This window comes from Dipodomys merriami, unplaced genomic scaffold (genome assembly GCF_024711535.1).
Source record: "Dipodomys merriami isolate MVZ:Mamm:240054 unplaced genomic scaffold, mDipMer1.0.p SCAF_3, whole genome shotgun sequence".
Taxonomy (NCBI): Eukaryota; Metazoa; Chordata; class Mammalia; order Rodentia; family Heteromyidae; genus Dipodomys; species Dipodomys merriami.
Genome location: NW_027204492.1, coordinates 85,783,304 through 85,801,014, shown reverse-complemented (window position 1 = coordinate 85,801,014; position 17,711 = coordinate 85,783,304). Strand labels below are relative to the sequence as shown.

General features: G+C 48.2%; 2 protein-coding genes across 3 annotated transcripts in view; both read right to left on the bottom strand.

Moving 5' to 3' along the window:
- Positions 1-2,336, bottom strand: part of Syn1 (synapsin I) — a 69,326-nt gene extending 66,990 nt beyond the window's left edge. For both annotated transcript variants that reach the window (XM_070040542.1, XM_070040543.1), the window contains exon 1: positions 1,822-2,336. In XM_070040542.1, the coding sequence (XP_069896643.1) occupies positions 1,822-2,198 (377 nt within the window). In that variant the 5' untranslated portion in view covers positions 2,199-2,336. The remainder of the gene's footprint in view (positions 1-1,821) is intronic.
- Positions 2,337-7,573: 5,237 nt separating this feature from the next.
- On the bottom strand, positions 7,574-14,362 carry Cfp (complement factor properdin). Its single transcript, XM_070040541.1, has 9 exons — positions 14,222-14,362; positions 13,978-14,128; positions 11,752-11,927; positions 11,198-11,368; positions 10,869-11,060; positions 10,501-10,674; positions 10,065-10,256; positions 9,812-9,923; positions 7,574-7,816 (listed from the first exon to the last, which is right to left on the bottom strand). The coding sequence occupies exons 1-9, from the start codon at positions 14,283-14,285 to the stop codon at positions 7,654-7,656; spliced, it is 1,395 nt and encodes a 464-aa protein (XP_069896642.1). The 5' UTR covers positions 14,286-14,362; the 3' UTR covers positions 7,574-7,653.
- Positions 14,363-17,711: the final 3,349 nt, after the last annotated feature.

Sequence of the window (17,711 nt, the reverse complement as noted above, 5' to 3'; positions counted from 1 at the left end):
CTTAGTAAGTGTTTACTGGCTTAAATAGACTAAAGGCCCTTTGGGGGTATAGACTGAAGGTTGGGAAAGGGAATCCCAGGGTTAGTGAAAGGAGTGGAAGAGCATTAAGCCCTCTAAATTGGGCTCTGGATTGATGGAAGAAGAGGTAGGGAAGAGGCAGAGCTTGTGATTGGGGCAGGTTCTCCAAGTGGCATTGAAGGGAATGTGTTCCCTCCATGCAACAGGCATTACTATGTTCTCACTGGATCCACTGGAAGAAAAGGTCTCTGGGGAGGAGGCAGGAACACACAGAAGACTCTGCAGATGCTCATGGGAGTCATTGGAGGAAAAGGCCTTCGGGGAAGGTAATTAGAATGTAGTACATGGCAGAAAAGAATACATCCACTGCATCCATTAAAAGAAAGCTTTGGCAAGACAGGGGCTAGGGATGGGCACATGATCATTTGATAAACTGGATTTTTAGAGGAAAAGTCCTTTGGGAAGGAGGATGCAGATACCTGATCTCTGCAAGCAGGATTCTCCATCCATGGGTGGAAAGGTTTTTGTGGAGAAGGCACAGAGCCTGTGCTCCCTACACATGCTAAGGAATGATGAAAAGGAAAAGTCTTCTGCAAGAGTGACTGAAGTGGTGCACACAGCAACTGCTAAGTACCTGAGCATTGGATTAACCACAAGCATAGGCCTTGGTGGTTTCTAAGATTGAGTCATGCAAAAGGTACTCAACCCACTGAAGGAAAAGGCATTGGGCAAAGGTTTTGTGTGTGTGTGTGTGTGTGTGTGTGTGTGTGTGTGTGTGTGTGTGTGTGTGTGTGTGTGTGTGTGTGTGTAGGGTTTCCAAGCAGGCACTCAAAACATGCTTGCTGACCATATTGGAGGAAAGAACCTTTAGAAAAGGCTCACACTGTAAGCAGTTGATAAATGCTAGATGGATCGACCAAAGGAAAGGCCTTTGAAGAAGTAGCTTGGGATGGAGGATGCAGAAGGCACTCAATACATGCTTTTAGTATTTATTATAGAAGGTCTTTGAGGAGACAGTCTGGTGATGAGTCACACACCAAAGGTTCAAAAATGCTTATGGAACTCACTGGAGGGAAACGATCTGAGAGGAGCTTCAGGATGGGATATGTGTCAGGTACTTAATAAATGCTTTCTAGATCCTTTGGAGAAAAATCTCCTCGGAGAGAGGGCTGGGATTTGAGGCAAATAGAAGACATTCAGTGAACGTTCACATGATCCATTACAGGCCAAGCTTGTGGCTAAAAGCAGGGATGGAATAGACAGCAGGCACTCAATCAATGTTTACCAGATAGAGGATACATGCGCACAAGACCTATTAGAGAGAAGGCTTACGGGCAAGGGTGGGGAGAAAGGGGCTTAAATCCAGCTGTCAAAACATGCTCCCTAAATTCATTGAAGCTAAAGGCTAAAGGAAGGGTTCTTCAACGAAGCATACTGCAGGTACTGGATAAATGCTTACAAATTCATTAGAGGAAAAGACCTTGGGGGGCAAGAATTAGGTAGGGGAAACAGGTCACATTCCATGCTTGAAGGCTCACAGGATATATTGAAGCCAAAGGTATTCGGGGAGGAGGACTGAGGAAGAGGTATACAGTAGGAAACTGATTATTGCTCTCTGTATCCACTGAGATTTGGGGGAGACAAGGGCGGGGCACATAGGAAGGCCCAGCATCATGACTTAAAGGAAAGGAATTTGGGTGAGGGGGCTGGATGCCAGGCACATAAGTGGTGCTCGATAGTTGCTCATTCACCGTGGAATCATCTGGGGACCCAGGCCCACGGGAAGGCGCAGCAGTGGCTTACCAGTCGGTATGCGGCTCGTCGATGACCAGCAGCACCCTGGCGGCGGCGCCCCCACGGCCTGCGCCCCCAGAGCCGCCGCCCACCTGCTCGCTGAAGGTGGCCGCCGCGGCTGCTGTGGTTTGTTTGACCGCGTTGGACAGCGACGAGAAGAAGCCACCGCCCCCTGAGGACCCAGGACTAGGGGCGGCAGGAGAAGCCACTGGGGCGGCCGTGGAGGCCCTCTCGGCAGTGGCGGCCGTGGAACCGGGTGTGGCTCCGGGGCTAGCGGCAGAGGGCGGCGGCGGGGGCGGCTGTGGGCGCTGCAGGTCTGTCATGTACCCATTCGGCAGATTGGCCATGAAGTTGCTGTCCGACAGGCGGCGCCGCAGGTAGTTCATGGTGGCGGCTTGGGGCAGGGGGTCCTAGAGGCAGTCTGTCCAGGAGCCGCGGGGGCGGACCGCGAAGAGCCCAGGAGCACAGCTGCGCTCTCCGGCACGACGCGACTCCTCTGCTGCCCGCCGCAGACTGAGGCAGCGCTGAGTCGCCGCCGCCGCAGCGCGGATGGTCGCGCCCGTGCCCCCCTATGTTGCGCCTCTAGTGGTGCCGTCTGGCTGAGCACACGGCGGCGCGGACGCGACCAAGGCGGTGGGGAAGGGGAGTTTGTGGAGGAATGGCGAGTGACGTCAGCGCGCCTTCAGAGCTGAGGAGGCGGTGGCGCGCGCCGGCGGCGGGGGCGAAGGCGCTGTCCGCGGTGCTGAATCCATCAGTGCGCACGCGCCATGCCGCATCCTGTTTCCCCTCCCCCCTCTCCGATAAGGGATGCGCAATTTGGGGAATGGGGGTGGGGTGCTTGTGTAAAGGGTTGGGGTCGGTAGTCAATCAGACTACTCCCCACAGCCCGTCCCATCATGGTCCTCATAGCCACTCACACTCCACAAGAACCCCCCCCCCAATTTTGTTTCCAGTGTTGATATACACCGCTGAAGGCAATTAGTGGGGGGCGGGCACAGAGGCACACTCAGAGACATAGAAATAAAAAATAAGCCCCTCACAGAGAGGGGTTGGGGGATCACACGCAGTGCCCCGCCGGGAAATCTGTCTTCCAACTCACACAGTCTCAAGCAGAGAGAAGTGGGAGTTGGTGTGGGGGCAGCAGAGAAAACATCAGACATGCAGAGGTGTATACCTGGGGTGATATACACACTCTTGCCTTGGACAGTGAGGGGCCTCGAGACACACAGGGAATACCACACATATATAAAAGTAAAGAAACACACAGGGGACACATACAGGTTTATAAACGGACATATAAGCCCAGAGTAACAAACACATGAGCATGTTTAGTCTATGCATGCATTTTACAGCTATGGGAAGCACACAGAGACCCAGAGAAACTCACACAAGCACACACACCTAGACAAAAACATATCTACAGAAGATCATGGAGAAACCCAGATATATAATAGAGACACATTATCTGCAGCTGTAGCTCTGATGCTTGTATTTCCTCCTCCCTACACTCACACAGTCTACATGCCCCCATTATTCTGCTCTGGACATAGACAAAACCTAATGTCAATAGTGTCAATGGCTGTCTCTGCCCACACCTAAGAATTGTTCAGACAGGACCAGGGTGCCAAATAATATCTGTACATGAGCAAGTGGGGGTAGTCCAGAGTGAGATAAAAAAAAATCATATCATGGAAGCTGGGAAGGTGGCTCAGTGGTAGAGCACTTGCCTTGCATGACTGAGGCCCTGGGTTCGATTCCTCAGCACCACATAAGCAAAAAGAAAAAAGCTGGAAGTGGCGCTGTGTAGAGCTCTAGCCTTGAGCTGAAGAGCTGAGGGACAGCGCCCAGGCCCAGAATTCAGGCCCCACGACTGGACCCAAAAAAATCTTATCATATTTTAAGATCCTGACTACAATAAAAGCACGAATCTATAAATAAGCAATTGTTGACTGTATAGAATCAGAACTGTTTATATGCCTTGGGTCATACAACCCTGTGTGTAGATAATGCAATTTCTACTTTACAGATGAGGGAATCCCAAAACTCCAATTCATTCCTATGGGATCATGTGAACTTTCCAATCAATACATTATTTTTCTTTTAAGAGTGTGCCAGGAAGATAGAATTGCCACTGCTAGCGTGGCTAGAACAAAGTCAGGGGGATTGTGGTAGGAGATAGTGTCATAGTTTAGCAAGGACCACACTAGATAAGGCCTTGGCCATAGAGAGCAATGATAGTGGACCAGATGTGGTAGCAGAAGATACACAAGTAAGCAGTTTTGGGAGTCTCTTTTGCCTGCAGGATTTTAAAATGAACCAAGCATGTATTCTTTTGCTTTTCATTCACTAAATCATTAGTCTATTAAATAAGGTATATAGTGTGGGACTTGGCATCACAGTGTGTGGGTTCAAGTTAGGCCTCCACAATATAGTTAGAAAAGTGATAAAGAGATTTGGTTTCTTCATCTATAAAAGGGGATGGTCATTCGAGCTACGTCTAAGCAGAAGGAGAGGAGCAACCTTTATATATATATAATTTTTTGTTGGCCATGGGGCTTGAACTCTGGGCCTGGGCACTGTCCCTCAGCTCTTCAGCTCAAGGTGAGTGCTCAACCACTTGAGCTACAGCACCACTTCTGGTTTTCTAGTGGTTTATTGGAGATAGGAGTCTCATGGTCTTTCCTGCCCGGGCTGGCTTTGAACCGCAATCCTCAGATCTCAGCCTCCTGAGTAGCTAGGATTACAGATGTTAGCCACTGGTGCCCAGCAAACCTTTATATTTTTGCATGCACTATAGCCTCTACCAGGAATGCCTTCTCGCTCTTCTCTCAACAGCTGCCTTTGGCCATAGTGGAAAATCTCCCTGTCTCCCAGGTCTCAGATTCCAGTGTTCCCCTAGGTTCCCACAATCACCAAGTCAAACATTTCCCACATCATCCTTTTCCTTTTTCCATCCCACACAGCTTCAGTCCCATCTCTAGGGCCTTTGCTTTGGCATGTCCTTCTTCCCTCCAGGATGCTCATAAATTGGGTATTTTCCAATGTTTTGAAATTGAAGTGTATGCTTCTGTTGCTAATCAAAAATTGGTTTTTAGCCTAATGCTGGTAGCTCATTCCAGTAATCCAAGCTATTCAGGAGGCTGAGATCTGAGGGTCGTGGTTTGAATCGGCCTGGGCAGAAAAGTCCCTGACTCTCTTATCTCCAATTAATCACCAGAAAACTGGAAGTAGCACTGTGGTTCAAGTGGTAGAGCACTAGCCATGAGTGAAAAAGCTCAGGGACAGCATACAGACCCTGACTTCAAGTCCCCCAACTGACAAGCAAACAAAAAAATCGGACTTTTGTTTGTTTGTTTTAACAGAAGCAAATAAACTGCTCAGCCTGTAGTGACCTCTCTAGTGGACAGGCGTAGTTGTTGTTTTCCAGGCCTTTTTGGCACCTCTGGGACTGAATTTGGGCTCCTTGGGATTCTGTCTGTGCCTCTTCCTAAGAATCTGGCTCCCTAGTACTTGTGGCTTCTAGTGCCATTCCCTTTCTTCAGGTGGCTCAATTTCTAGAAATTATTCGTAGATTATCTTTTAGAGGAATGTGGTTTCCCCCTGGAGTCTCTTAGCTTCCCAAAGCAGAAAAATAAAACCTCTCCACATCATCCCTATCACCCTCAACAGGGCTTTCTACAGAAGGGCCTCCAAGAATGATTTTCTTTCTTGTATTTTGGTGAGCCACAGTGCAAGCACATCTCTGACATGTTTACACTCAGTATTGTATCCATATTTATGACATATGTATCTATGTCACCTTAGTGAGTATGCACATATGTGACACATATATGTACAACATATTCAATGATCCTTAATTTTTTTGTCGGAACTCTGGGCTTGGGTGCTATCCCTGCGCTCTTCAGCTTAAGGCGAGCACTTGCTGCTTGAGCCACAGCACCACTTCTGGTTTTCTAGTGGTTTATTGGAGATACAAGTCTCATGGACTTTCCTGCCCAGGCTGCCTTTGAATCGTGATCCTCAGATCTCAACCTCCTGAGTAGCTAGGCTTACAGGCGTGAGCCACTAGCGCCCGGCAGTTCTTAATTTTTGACACATCTGTAAATCTAATCCAACACATAGATATGTACCTCATAATGTACATACACAACTGAATCTCCACTTTTTTTGTCAGTCGTGGGGCTTGAACTCTGGACCTGGGTGCTGTCCCTGATCTCTTCAGCTCAAGGTGAGAGCTCTCCCTCTTGAGCTTCAGCGCCACTTCCAGTTTTCTGGTGGTTAATTGGAGATGAGTCTCACGGACTTTCTTGCCCAGGCTGGCCTTAACTGCGATCTTCAGATCTCAGCCTCCTGAATAGCTAGGATTACAGGCATGAGCCATCGGTGCTCTATCTTACACACTTTAGTAGAAACCAGGATCCCCCACATGCACTTGTACTGTTTTCCCAAGATGACCAAATACTCATTGACTCATTTTCATTTCAACTCATCACCTGGACTATTTTACATAATGGAAAATGGACCCAAGAAGTCAAATTAGGGTGGTGATGAGAATTTAGTTATAATGAATGTTCTACTTGGACCTTCCAATGCAGAGGGGTCCCCTTTACCCACTGCAGTCTTGAACTCTACTCCTGATATTAAGTTAGCACCATAATGCATGGTGCTTCAGCAATGTCTAGCCTACAACCTTTCTGAACGTGTTTCTGACTTTGTAAAATGGGAGAGAATACTGAACCTCATGAGTTTATTGTGGATTAAATGAGTTCATACTATGGAAAGCCTTAAGACACTTCTGGGTTCACAATAAGTACTTTCTAAGTGTTAGCTATTACCATAACTATGATGATGATTCCTATGTGTCTCATCACTAGGGGCTCTCAGCACTTGGTGAGTGGTAAATGAATGAGCAAATGCTAAGAGCATTGGTGTCTGAGTTTGTTCCCTTTACTGCAGAGACACGTGCAGCTCTGATTCCTTTTCTTATGTTCCCTGAAGTCCAGCACTATTGTTAGTATACAGTAGGCGTTAAGTGTTGAACAAAAGGAAAGCCTATTCTGAGTCTGTTCCTTGCTCAGATGTCCTCTTCTACCAGTCCTCCTCCACCCCAGATGTCCAGACTTTAGGTCTAGCATGCAGTAGACAGTTTTAAGTGTTGATTGAAATGCACAAATGGGAAAGGAATATGTGTCTGGGTTTGCCCTGGGGGCTCCTCAAGAAGGATGCTGACTCTAGCTTCTCTGCTCCCTCCCCAGATCACAGTACATCACAGCCACTTCCTCAGTCCGCCTCCCCACCTCGCAGAGCTATTTGTCATGGATAATTGTGGTGCTAGAGCTGGGCTGTTGGGAGTGGGTGGGTGCAGGTGTTCCCTTGGTAGGGTGCCAACCGTGACCACGCCTCTGCCTCCCTCTGTCATTGACGTGGATGGACCAGCTGAGAAGCTCTGGTGGGTGGGAACTGAAGAAGCTTCAGGAGGCGGAGAGACTGCAACTACCCAGCACATTGGCCAATCAAGAAATGACTGCCCTAGTGAATAGCCAATCAAAGCAAAGCAGAGCTCTGCAGAGGGACGTGCTGGATGGCCCTGGAGCACTGGGAAAGGGGAAGGTTAGCACAGTGGGGAAGGGAGATTGGTGCTGGACACTTGCTTTCACAGGCTGCAACCAGAATGGAAAATACTGTTTTCCAGAACAGGCTGCTGTGTCATAGCTCTAGAAAATGCTATTGCTCCATTTCTGGGAAAGAGGGCAGGTTGTTTTTCCTTTTTTCAGCAAACTCAAAAGAGCCTGATTTATTGGAGTCTGGGAAGACAGGTGGTCAGAATGGAAACACGAAGGGTCAAGGTGTCTCCATAGGATCTTTGCAGGCAGGCACGTGTAGACATGGCCGTTTTTCCTCCACCACCAGCTTCTGCCCCTGCAGCTCTTCACATTGTGGACGTGGATTCCCCCAGAAGGTCACATTCTTCTCACCCTGACCTTCGACCATGGTAACGGTGGGCCTGGAGTGTTAGTGAGGGAATGGATGAGAGAAGCTTAGGAAAGGCACAAATACATTCAACAGATACTTTTTAAAGACAAGGTCTCACTTTGTAGCCCAGGAGCTGGCTTTGTACTTGCCATCCTCCTACCTCAATCTCCAGAGTGCTGGGATTATAGGTGTGTGTAACCATAGATAGTTCAACAAAGTCTTTTTTGGGGGGTGGGGGGTAGATATCAATATTTGAACTCCAGGGTCTTGTGCTTGCTAGGCAAGTTCTCTACCACTTGATCCATACCTTCAAAGAAGTTTTAATGAATGTCCATTGTGTGCCTCAGTATTACTCATCTACAGAATGGCAATTAAAGGAATGATACCATCTGACCAAGCTGAGTGAGGATAAATGAACAAAATCAAGTAAGTATTTGGTAGTACCTGGCATTATAGTAAATGCTGAAAACATGTTGGTGATTGTTCATTTCTTTGTTTGTGCCAGACCTGGGACTTGAGCTCAGGGCCTTGTGCTAGAGCTTGGCTTTTTCACTCAAGGCTGGTGTTCCACCAGTTAGGCCACTCTTTCATTTCTAGCTTTTTGGTGGTAAATTAAATGTGAGAATCTCATAGGCTTCTCTCTCTGGGCTGGTTTTGAACCATGATCCTCATATCTCAGCCTCTTGAGTAGCTAAGATTACAGGTCTGAGCCCCTAGCACCCAGATGATTGTTAATTATCTTTTCCCCACTCTTCACCTGGATAAAGCCCTTGTCCTGACATTCAAAGTTTTGTTTTTTGGGCCCAAATCCCTGTTTCAAGCCTCTCTTTCCCTCTCTGCCTGCCCCTTCCTCTTTCTCCCCCCTCTCTGTTACACACACACACACACACACACACACACACACACACACACACACACACACACACACACACACACACACACACACACACACACACACACACACACACACACACACACACACACACACACACACCACTCACTTTGTCCAAACTGAGTCAACGTTCAGAAAGGTCTTCACCTGAGTTATTTCTTCTACTAGGTAAGCCCTCTATTCATTTCCACTTGGATCTCCACAATTGGTCCTTCCTCCACACAGTCTCTCACTAATCCAAGTCCTTTGTGCTTCCATTCAATATTGCTAACTCCAAAGATGGACACCAGTGGCTTATGTTGTAATCCTAGCTATTCAGGGGGCTGAGATCTGAGGATCAAGGTTTGAAGCCAGCTGGAGTAGAAAAGCCCATGAGACTCCTATCTCCAATTAACTATCAAAAAATTGGAAGTGGAGGTGTGTCTCAAGTTGGAGAGCACCAGCCCTGATAAAAAAAGCTAAGGAACAATGCTCAAGCCCTGGGAACAGCCCACTTAACCTAGTAGCTTGATCTGTATGGAAGGAAGGGATTGGTGTTTTTTTTAAACACTTAACTCCTGGGTGAACTACCAGTAAACACACTTAAGTGGTTAATCTTACTCCTATGTTCAGGGCCCTGCTCAGTCTTGATGCCAGGAATGTTTTTTCTCTACCTGCATAGGAAATCTGGCTCTGCTTCTTGGACCCAGGGCAAGGTGGCAGCCCCTCTGCCAATCATCCCTCTTTATGCCTTCTGCCAGGTACACACTCAACTGGGTTCCTTGGAGGATTCATAGAGCTGGGGTGTGTCTGCAACTATTGCCAGAAAGGCCTTAGAGTGCCTCACAGAAGTGAGATGTGGTGTGAATGGAGGTTTGAGTGACTGAGAAACTCAAAGTATAGGAACTAAGGGATCAGGAATGGACACTGAAGTACTGAGTACATAGGAAAATGGCTAACCCGCTGCATGTAGGACTGAGAGGCACAAAGCCTGTGTATTAACCCTCAGTATCTCCTCTTCCTCTTCTTAATTTCTGGCAGATGGCACTTAGTAAAATAAGCACCTTAGACCCAGTGGCGAAAGCCCTTGCTGGGTGTAGCTGACTTTCTCATCTTTAATACCCTCTACTTGGCACAATCTTCCCCCTCACTCACGCGAACTTGGGAAGCAAGGCTGTGCAGAGGCGCTGGCGGACGCGGGTGGGGTTGGGTCCACATGGAGGTGTGCACAGCCCCCATGTAGTCCACTGTGACCAGGAACCTTTCCCTGTAACGAGGGGAGGGGGTCAGAGAGTCAACACTGGAAAGTCTCAGTGGGAAGGTATAGAAGGGTTCACAGCAGAGATGGAAGACCTTTGTCCCTGCCTGGGCTGCCCATCACCATAGTGTTATCTGTGTGTCCACTCACAGTTGCAGTTCTGGATGTTGTAGCAATGTCGGATATCCTGGTAATTCCCAGCACACCGATTCCCATCAAACTTCCGACCCTTGCAAACCCTTGTGCGGTACTGCTGGCCCGGGATTTCATTACAGCTGATGGACTGCATGGATAAGCGGCTGCAGACGCCCCATTTTCCCCAGGCTTCCCACTCCCCATTCACTGCAGAGACAGAAGGTAAGCAGGGAGTCAGTGAGGAAGTTCAGAGGGAAGGAAGGAAGGCTATGGGAGTTGTAGGGGTGATTAGATGTGTGGATGTGGGGGAGGGGGAGTCAGAGGCAGCAACAAGGCTTGAGGACCAAGAAATAGAGGGGATTTGAAGCAGCAAGGCTTCAGTTGCAGGAATTGGGTAGCAAAGATGGGCTGAGGAATTAGGTATGAAAACAGTGCTTCTGGAGCTGCTAACCAGGGCAGGGTACAGCTGTGTTGCAGATGTGGGTCCGAGTAGCATCACCAGCACAGAGAGGGCCCCCATGCTGGGGCACAGGGTGGTCACATTTCCGTCGTTCCATGGTCTGTCCTAGGCCACAGGTCACAGGACAGGGGCTCACAGAGCCCCATGGTCCCCAGCCTCCAGCCACTGTTGGAGAGGGGAAAGGAAGTGAGGGAATAAACCACCACAAACTTTCCTTCAGCCTCTAGACCCTTGAGGAAGTCCCCAAATGAAGAGCTTCATGGCCCTATGGTATAAGAACTGTTCTAGAAATGACAGAGCATCTGTGCCCTCAAACTAAGAGTCCCTGACGGTGTGTGAATGGCCTCATCTCTGCACACCTGGGCAGGGTGGCAGGCCAGTGCAGCCCCGGTGCTCATAGGCTGCTCCTGGGCAGGGCTTTCCAGGAGGCTGCTTGGAGGGCTCTGGTGCAGAACATGTGCGGCTTCGTGTCTCCTTAGGTTCTTGGGATCCACCACGGCAGGTGCCTGAGCAGGGGCTCCAGGAGCCCCAGGCAGCCCAGGCCCCATGTGCTGTGGGAGAGGTGGGAGAGATACACATGTAGTCAGGCACAAGGAAGTCCACTCACCCTGGTAGTTACTTCTGTAACCCCACAGACCCACCCTGAGTCTGGGTGTCTCATCCACATCTTGTTGCTGTCCTTACTCACTGGGGCAGACCTGCTGAGTATCACAGGCCTCTGACTTCCGGGCCTCTCCAGGGCAGTGTCCCCCACACTTGGGGGCAGGATGGTCACACAATCTCTGGCGAGTCCTTGTTCCTTTGGAGCAGGTGACAGAGCAAGGCCCCCATGGTGCCCACTCAGACCAACCACCCATCTCTGTGGGAGAGAAGGGGACAGGATGAAATCGGAGATGATATTCAATGTTCTGTTTCCTTATGTACCCTCCATCAGCTAATCATATCCTCACATCTTGTCCCTACCCTAGCATAACATCGCTCTTGATCTGGACTATGGAAGCAGACTTAGAGAAACACTGGTCCCTTTGCTTCACCCCTCAGGGACAGTCTGTTCTGTTTTTTAATCAAGTCAGATGGAATTTCTTCCCTGCCTACAATGGGAATCACTCAGACTAAAGCCAATGCCCTCCCTTCCACCCACTCTCCTCCAGCCACCCCAGCCTTTTCAGTTTCTCACAGGCACAGGCCCGGGCTCCAGGGGCTGGGTGACAAATAACACATGCCTGCCTCCCTGATCCTCACCAGGACAGCATGGCTGGTCCTCACAGGCCTGTAGCTGCCACTCGAGTGTTCCAGGAGCCACCTTCTCAGGGCACTGTCCACCCCTGCCTACACAGCGCCGGTGTCGTAGCTGGGACCCTTCAGAACATGTCACTGAGCAGGGAGCCCATGAGGACCATGGTGACCATCGTGGGGACCTGTAGAGAGGCACATGTGTCCCATCCAGGGATGAACTGACAGGGTGGCATGTGGGTTTCCAGTGTGTGGATAGGCACAAGAATGGTGCTGGGTAAAATGAGTACTAGCCCTTAGGGATGCTGAGGGATTAAATGGGAAAGGTGAGGATTGAATGGGGTAAATGTCACTTCCCTTCATGGCTGGGTCCCTGAAGTTACCCTTAGATATCCCCCCAAGAACAAAGCCAGGAACACAGTAAGCAAATGTAAGGACCTGGAGCCCCAAACTGCTCCCAGAAACCCAAAATGCTCACCACCTTGTACTGTAGCAGGCAGATAGGAAGTGTTTAGTAAATGGGAGACCTCCCAATGGGCTGAGGTCTCTTCAGAAACACCCTACCTAGATAAATCCTCAACCTCCTGTTCAGTCCACCAATGTTTAAGAGATATGAAGCTGGGCACTGGTGGCTCACACCTGTAAGCCTAGCTACTCAGGAGGCTGAGATGTGAGGATGGCAGTTCAAAGCCAGCCCAGGTAGGAAAGTCTGTGAGACTCTTATCTCCAATAAACCACCAGAAAACTGGAAGTGGCTCTGTGGCTCAAGTAGTAGAGCACTAACCTTAAACTGAAGAGCTGAGGGACAGCACCCAGGCCCAGAATTCAAGCCCCATGACAGAGAGAGGTGGGGGGGTTAGGGGGAGGAACTACAGACATAACTAGGGACTCCGAGCTGCTCTTGATGATCCCCAAGCTCCAACTCAGGAGGCTGAGATCTCAGGATTGCAGTTCAAAGCCAGCCTAGGCAGAAAAGACAATAGGACTCTTATCTCCAATTAAGCACCAAAAAAGCCAGAAGTGGAGCTGTGGCCTAAGTTGTGGAGCTTTAGCCTTGAGCATAAAAGACCAGGGACAGTGTTCAGGCCTTAAGTTCAAGCTCTAGAACCAGTACCAAAAAAAAAAAAAAAAATCCCAATCCTCCAATCCCCACAGTGTCTCTGGAATACACAGGAAGTGGTGGTAAAATACATCTAGAAGACAATAATGAGGACTCCATCAATGTAAGCCAAAAGTCATGATTAGGAGATTACAGATTCTCTGAGATCCCCAAACTGCCATTCAGACTCTGCAATGTGCCTACTATGGAGGAAGTATCCAGTGAATATGGAGTGTCATCATAATTAGGGGCCCAGAACCACCCCTAAATTCCCCCAAACTTCTCCATTCCCACAATGTGTCTGTATAAAGTAAGCACTCAATAAACATGGGCTGTCATCACATCTAGGGGACTGGAGTTACCTTCTGGAAATATCCAAATTGCACTCTACCTGCAATGCTTACAGGAAGTGCTGTAACTGGTTCTCAATTAAGGCTGTTCCTCCTCCCCACACCCAGGATCTTTGGCAATGTCAAGATATTTTTTATTGTCTCAACAGGTGTGAGGAGTTGCTATTAGCATTTGAGAGGCCAGAAATGTTATAAAATATCCTACAAAGCACAGGTCAGCATCCATACCCCCGACAAAGAATTTTTCAGCTCCAAATGACAATAGTTCCAAGGTTGAGAAACTCTGAACTATGGGGCTGGGCACAGTGCTCACTCTTATAAACACAGTTACTGAGGAGGCAGAAACTAGGATTGTGGTTCAAGGCCAGCCCAGGCAAAATGTTAGTAAGATTTTATGTCAACAAACAAGTTCAGTACGGTGGTTCATTTCTGTAATACTGGCTACTTGGGAGGCATAAGTAGGACAACCATGATTCAAGGCCTGCTCAGGTAAAAAATGTAAAACCCTATCTGACAATCGAAAGCTTTGGGCTTGGAGTGGTAGTGTTGGCCTAGCAAGTACAAGGCCCTGAGTTCAAAGTCCAATACCCCCATGAAAGAAAGGGCAGGAGGAAGAGAGTGGGGAGGGGCAAGAAAGAAGGAAGGAAGGAAAGAAGCAAAGATGGGACACAGAGTAAAGGTCATGATCTGGGCCTTGTGGGCCATCCTTGGAAGCTCCGGAGAAAAGCTAAGCCCAGTTCTGGGTGACGGTCTTCTTGGCCTTCCCCTAGCCCAGCTCCACCGAACCTGCATGCCTGACAGAGCCCACTACCATGCTCCTGGAAAGCGTAGGCAGTGTTGAGACAGCAGTCCTCTGCACGGACACCTCCCCCCAGCAAGCCCTGGCATTTGCCAGTTGACTCTTCATACTGGGTGAAGCAGATCACTGGGTCTGAGCCTGTAACAAGACCAGGGGAGGAGGAGAACAGCTGGTTAGGAGTCTGGTGACCCTGGATGCCCCTGGTAGACAGCTAGGCCTTCACCCACTTACCTGTGACTGGTAGCGTGAGCAGCAGCAGTAGTAGCAACCGAGGGACCTGTACTTGGACAGTCATGTTGAATACACCAACCCTGCTGACCCGCGAGAGGAAGAGAGAAGGCCCAGTCTTTATCTGGGCTGACCTGCTCTGGAAAAGAGGAACCTAGGGGTGGCAGGAGGAACTGAGAGGGTATGGTGCAGGCCTCTTCAGTTCTGACTTCTCCAGTGTCCCCTCTGCCTCCTCCCTTCTACATTTCCTGTGTCACCCTTGGTACTGTTTTCTTTGTCACCCAATCTCCAACACCCTCCTCCACTTCGCCTAGCAACCATTCAGTGCTCTATGGCCCTCGGAGAAACTCTCACTTGAAGAACAATGGAGCCTGAGAGTTTGGGGCTAGAACCTCTTATAGATGTAGTCTTGGGCAAGTCACTTCATCTTGGAGCCTGGTACCCAGTATGGAAAATGCATGATCCCCACAATGCAAGGGAGAGCCTCATGTTCATGGGGGTGTTGGTTGAGGGTGGGATGTGGGTGGCCCTGGTCAAGGGGTAGAGAGGTATCTAGGCAATTACTTGGCTCTCCATCCTGACTTCACTCTGCCCTCTTCTTTCCTAAAAGTGAGGTTCCCTGTGGTCAGCATGGGGGAGTAGGGAGAACCCAAGGGAAGTGAGAAGGGGAAGCGGCATGGTGTGGGGATTCCAAAGGGAGTGGAATTGGGTATCCACTGCCCTGGGGGGGGGGGTTCAGGGGTAGGGATGGGGGTGGGGATGGGGATGGAAAGGAGGGAATAGGCTGGGCCATGGTTCATCAGAATGCATTTGGCAGGTAATATAACCCATCTTTGGGCCTGTTTCCTGCTCACAGATAGTACCTACACAGCATAGGTCAGGTTTGAGGTGAACTGTGGAAGTTAAGGTTTAAAAAGTACTTAGAGCTGGGTGTTGGTGTTTCACACTTCGAATCCTAGCTACTCAGGAGTATGAGATTTAAGGATTGAGGTTTGAAGCCAGTCTGGAAGGAAGGTCTTTGTGACTCCTCAAATAACCACCAAAAAATAGGAAGTTGGACTATGGCTCAAGTGGCAAAAGTACCAGCCTTGAGCAAAAAAGCTAGGGGACAGTGCCTAGGCTGAGTTCAACCCTCAGTACTGCTCCTCCAAAGTACTTAGAATAGCACCTGCCATACAGGAGAAGCTGCTTGTTAAATTATCTGTTCAACACTGATTTTCTTGAAATAACCTCTTATTATGTAGCTTAAACAGGCATGAAACTATGTAGTCCAGGCTGGCATTGAATTTGAAAATTTCCTGCCTCAGCCTCAAGAGTGCTGAGATTAAACCACCACATGCAACTTTATTCACCATTTATTGAGTACTTATGGGATTTGAGATGTGGTTCTCAGAATTATATGGAGCAGAGAATAGGACAAAAATTCTGATCCCCTAGGGACTTACACTGTAAAGGTGGAGACAAGCAGTAACATTTAGAGGCCCTCTCTAGATACCTTTCTTGGATGGCTTTCCTGCCATTCTCTAGCCCAGTGGCTCTCAAACTTTAGTGTGTATCAGATGACTCCCAGTGTTTGATAAAACTGTAGATAGATTGCTGGGCCCTATCTACCCGATTCAATAGGTTCAGAGTAGGGCTTCAGAATATGCATTTCTTTTCTTTATGTGCTGGTACTGGAGCTTAACCTCAAGGTCTCACAGCCTCCCTTGTCTTTTTTTTTCCTCCTGGGGCTTGACCTCCAGGACTGAGCAGTCTCTTGAGCTTCTTTTGCTCAAGGCCAACACTCTTATCATTTAAGTCACAGCACCACTTCTGGCTTTTTCTGTTTATGTGGGACTGAGGAATCAAACCCAGGGCTTCATGCATGCTAGGCAAGCACTCTACCACTAAGACACATACTTTCCCAGCCTCCTTTGTCTCTTTGCTCAAGGCTGGCATTCTACCACTTGAGTGCTCTATATAGTTGTTTTTTTTTTTTTTTGTCGGTCGTGGGGCTTGAACTCTGGGCCTGGGCGTTGTCCCTCAGCTCTTCAACTCAAGGCGAGCGCTCTACCACTTGAGCTACAGCGCCACTTCCCATTCTACCACTTGAGCCACAGCTCCACTTCTGACTTTTTGCTAGTTAATTGGAAGTAAGTGTCTTACAGTATGTTGAGGATGACTTTGAACTGCAATCCTATGACCTCAGCCACCAGAGTAGCTAAAATTACAGTACTGAGCCACAGGTGCCTAGCTAATTTTGCATTTCTAACAAGCTCCCAGAAGACACTGATGCTACTGGTCTGGGGAACACACTTTTATTAAACTTACCAGTCTAGTCCTTTAAGCTTTATTTTTCCGTGTGTGTGTGGTGGTGGGGAGGGTCTCATCTAAAGGAAACAATGCTATGAGCTCCTTGTTTTACTGTTAATAATGAACTCCTCTTTAGCCCACTTCCTTGCCAGTAAACCTGAGCTCCACAGACCTGCTACTTTCCTTTTTCATGTGCCCTAGTGAGCAAAATTCAAGAGTCTGTTTTAAATGCAGAAGTCTTAGGCCAGGTGTGGTGGCACAGACTTATAATCTCAGCACTTGGAAGATTGAGACAGGAAGATTATGAATTTGAGATCAGTCTAGGCTATATAGTGAGGTTATCTGTGACAAAAAGTATCTTGTGGGCTGGGGATGTAGTTCAGTGGTAGAATTCACACACACACACACACACACACACACACACACACACACACACACACACACACACACACACACACACACACACACACACACACACACACACACACACACACACACACACACACACACACACACACACAAAAGATAGAAAGCTGAGGCCTCATTTCTGCTGCATTCACATAGAAAAAAAACATTCTGCAAATTAAAACAACTTGGTCAAGGGTTAAAAACAACTCTTTAAGAATGCTGCTCTTATTTTCTGGGCGATCTGGTGTGTTAATATTTGTATCAATTACAGATATACTGTGTTCTCTGAACATGTACTTGAACAAAGGGGTCTTGATAAGATTCTAAGACTTCAGCTGTCAGGGCTTGTATTATCTTATGAAAACAAACTCCTTAAGAAACCTGCAATTCTGCCTGGCTGCTTTATTTAATCACTTGTTGCCCTGGAAATAATGTTATAATTGATATTTCCTTTGCATTAACTACTCAGGATTCTCTGTGGATGAAGACTGTTGGTGCCTTTTCTCCCACACATTTAGGTATTCAAATGCCTTAGCAGATTGCTTATTTAGAAACAAAGAAAAATAAGGGAATGTCTGGTCTTACCACATTATTAATGTATTAATAAATACATTTAGGGTATTTATTTATCTGTTTCTTGTCAGTTTTCCGCACCCCAAAATGGCAGAGGGTAGTTCTTTTTTTTTTTTTTTTTTTGGTGCCAGTCCTGGGGCTTGAACTCAGGGCTTGGGCATTGTTCCCCGAGCTTTTTTACTCAAGACTAGTGCTCTAACAGTTGAACCACAGCTTCACT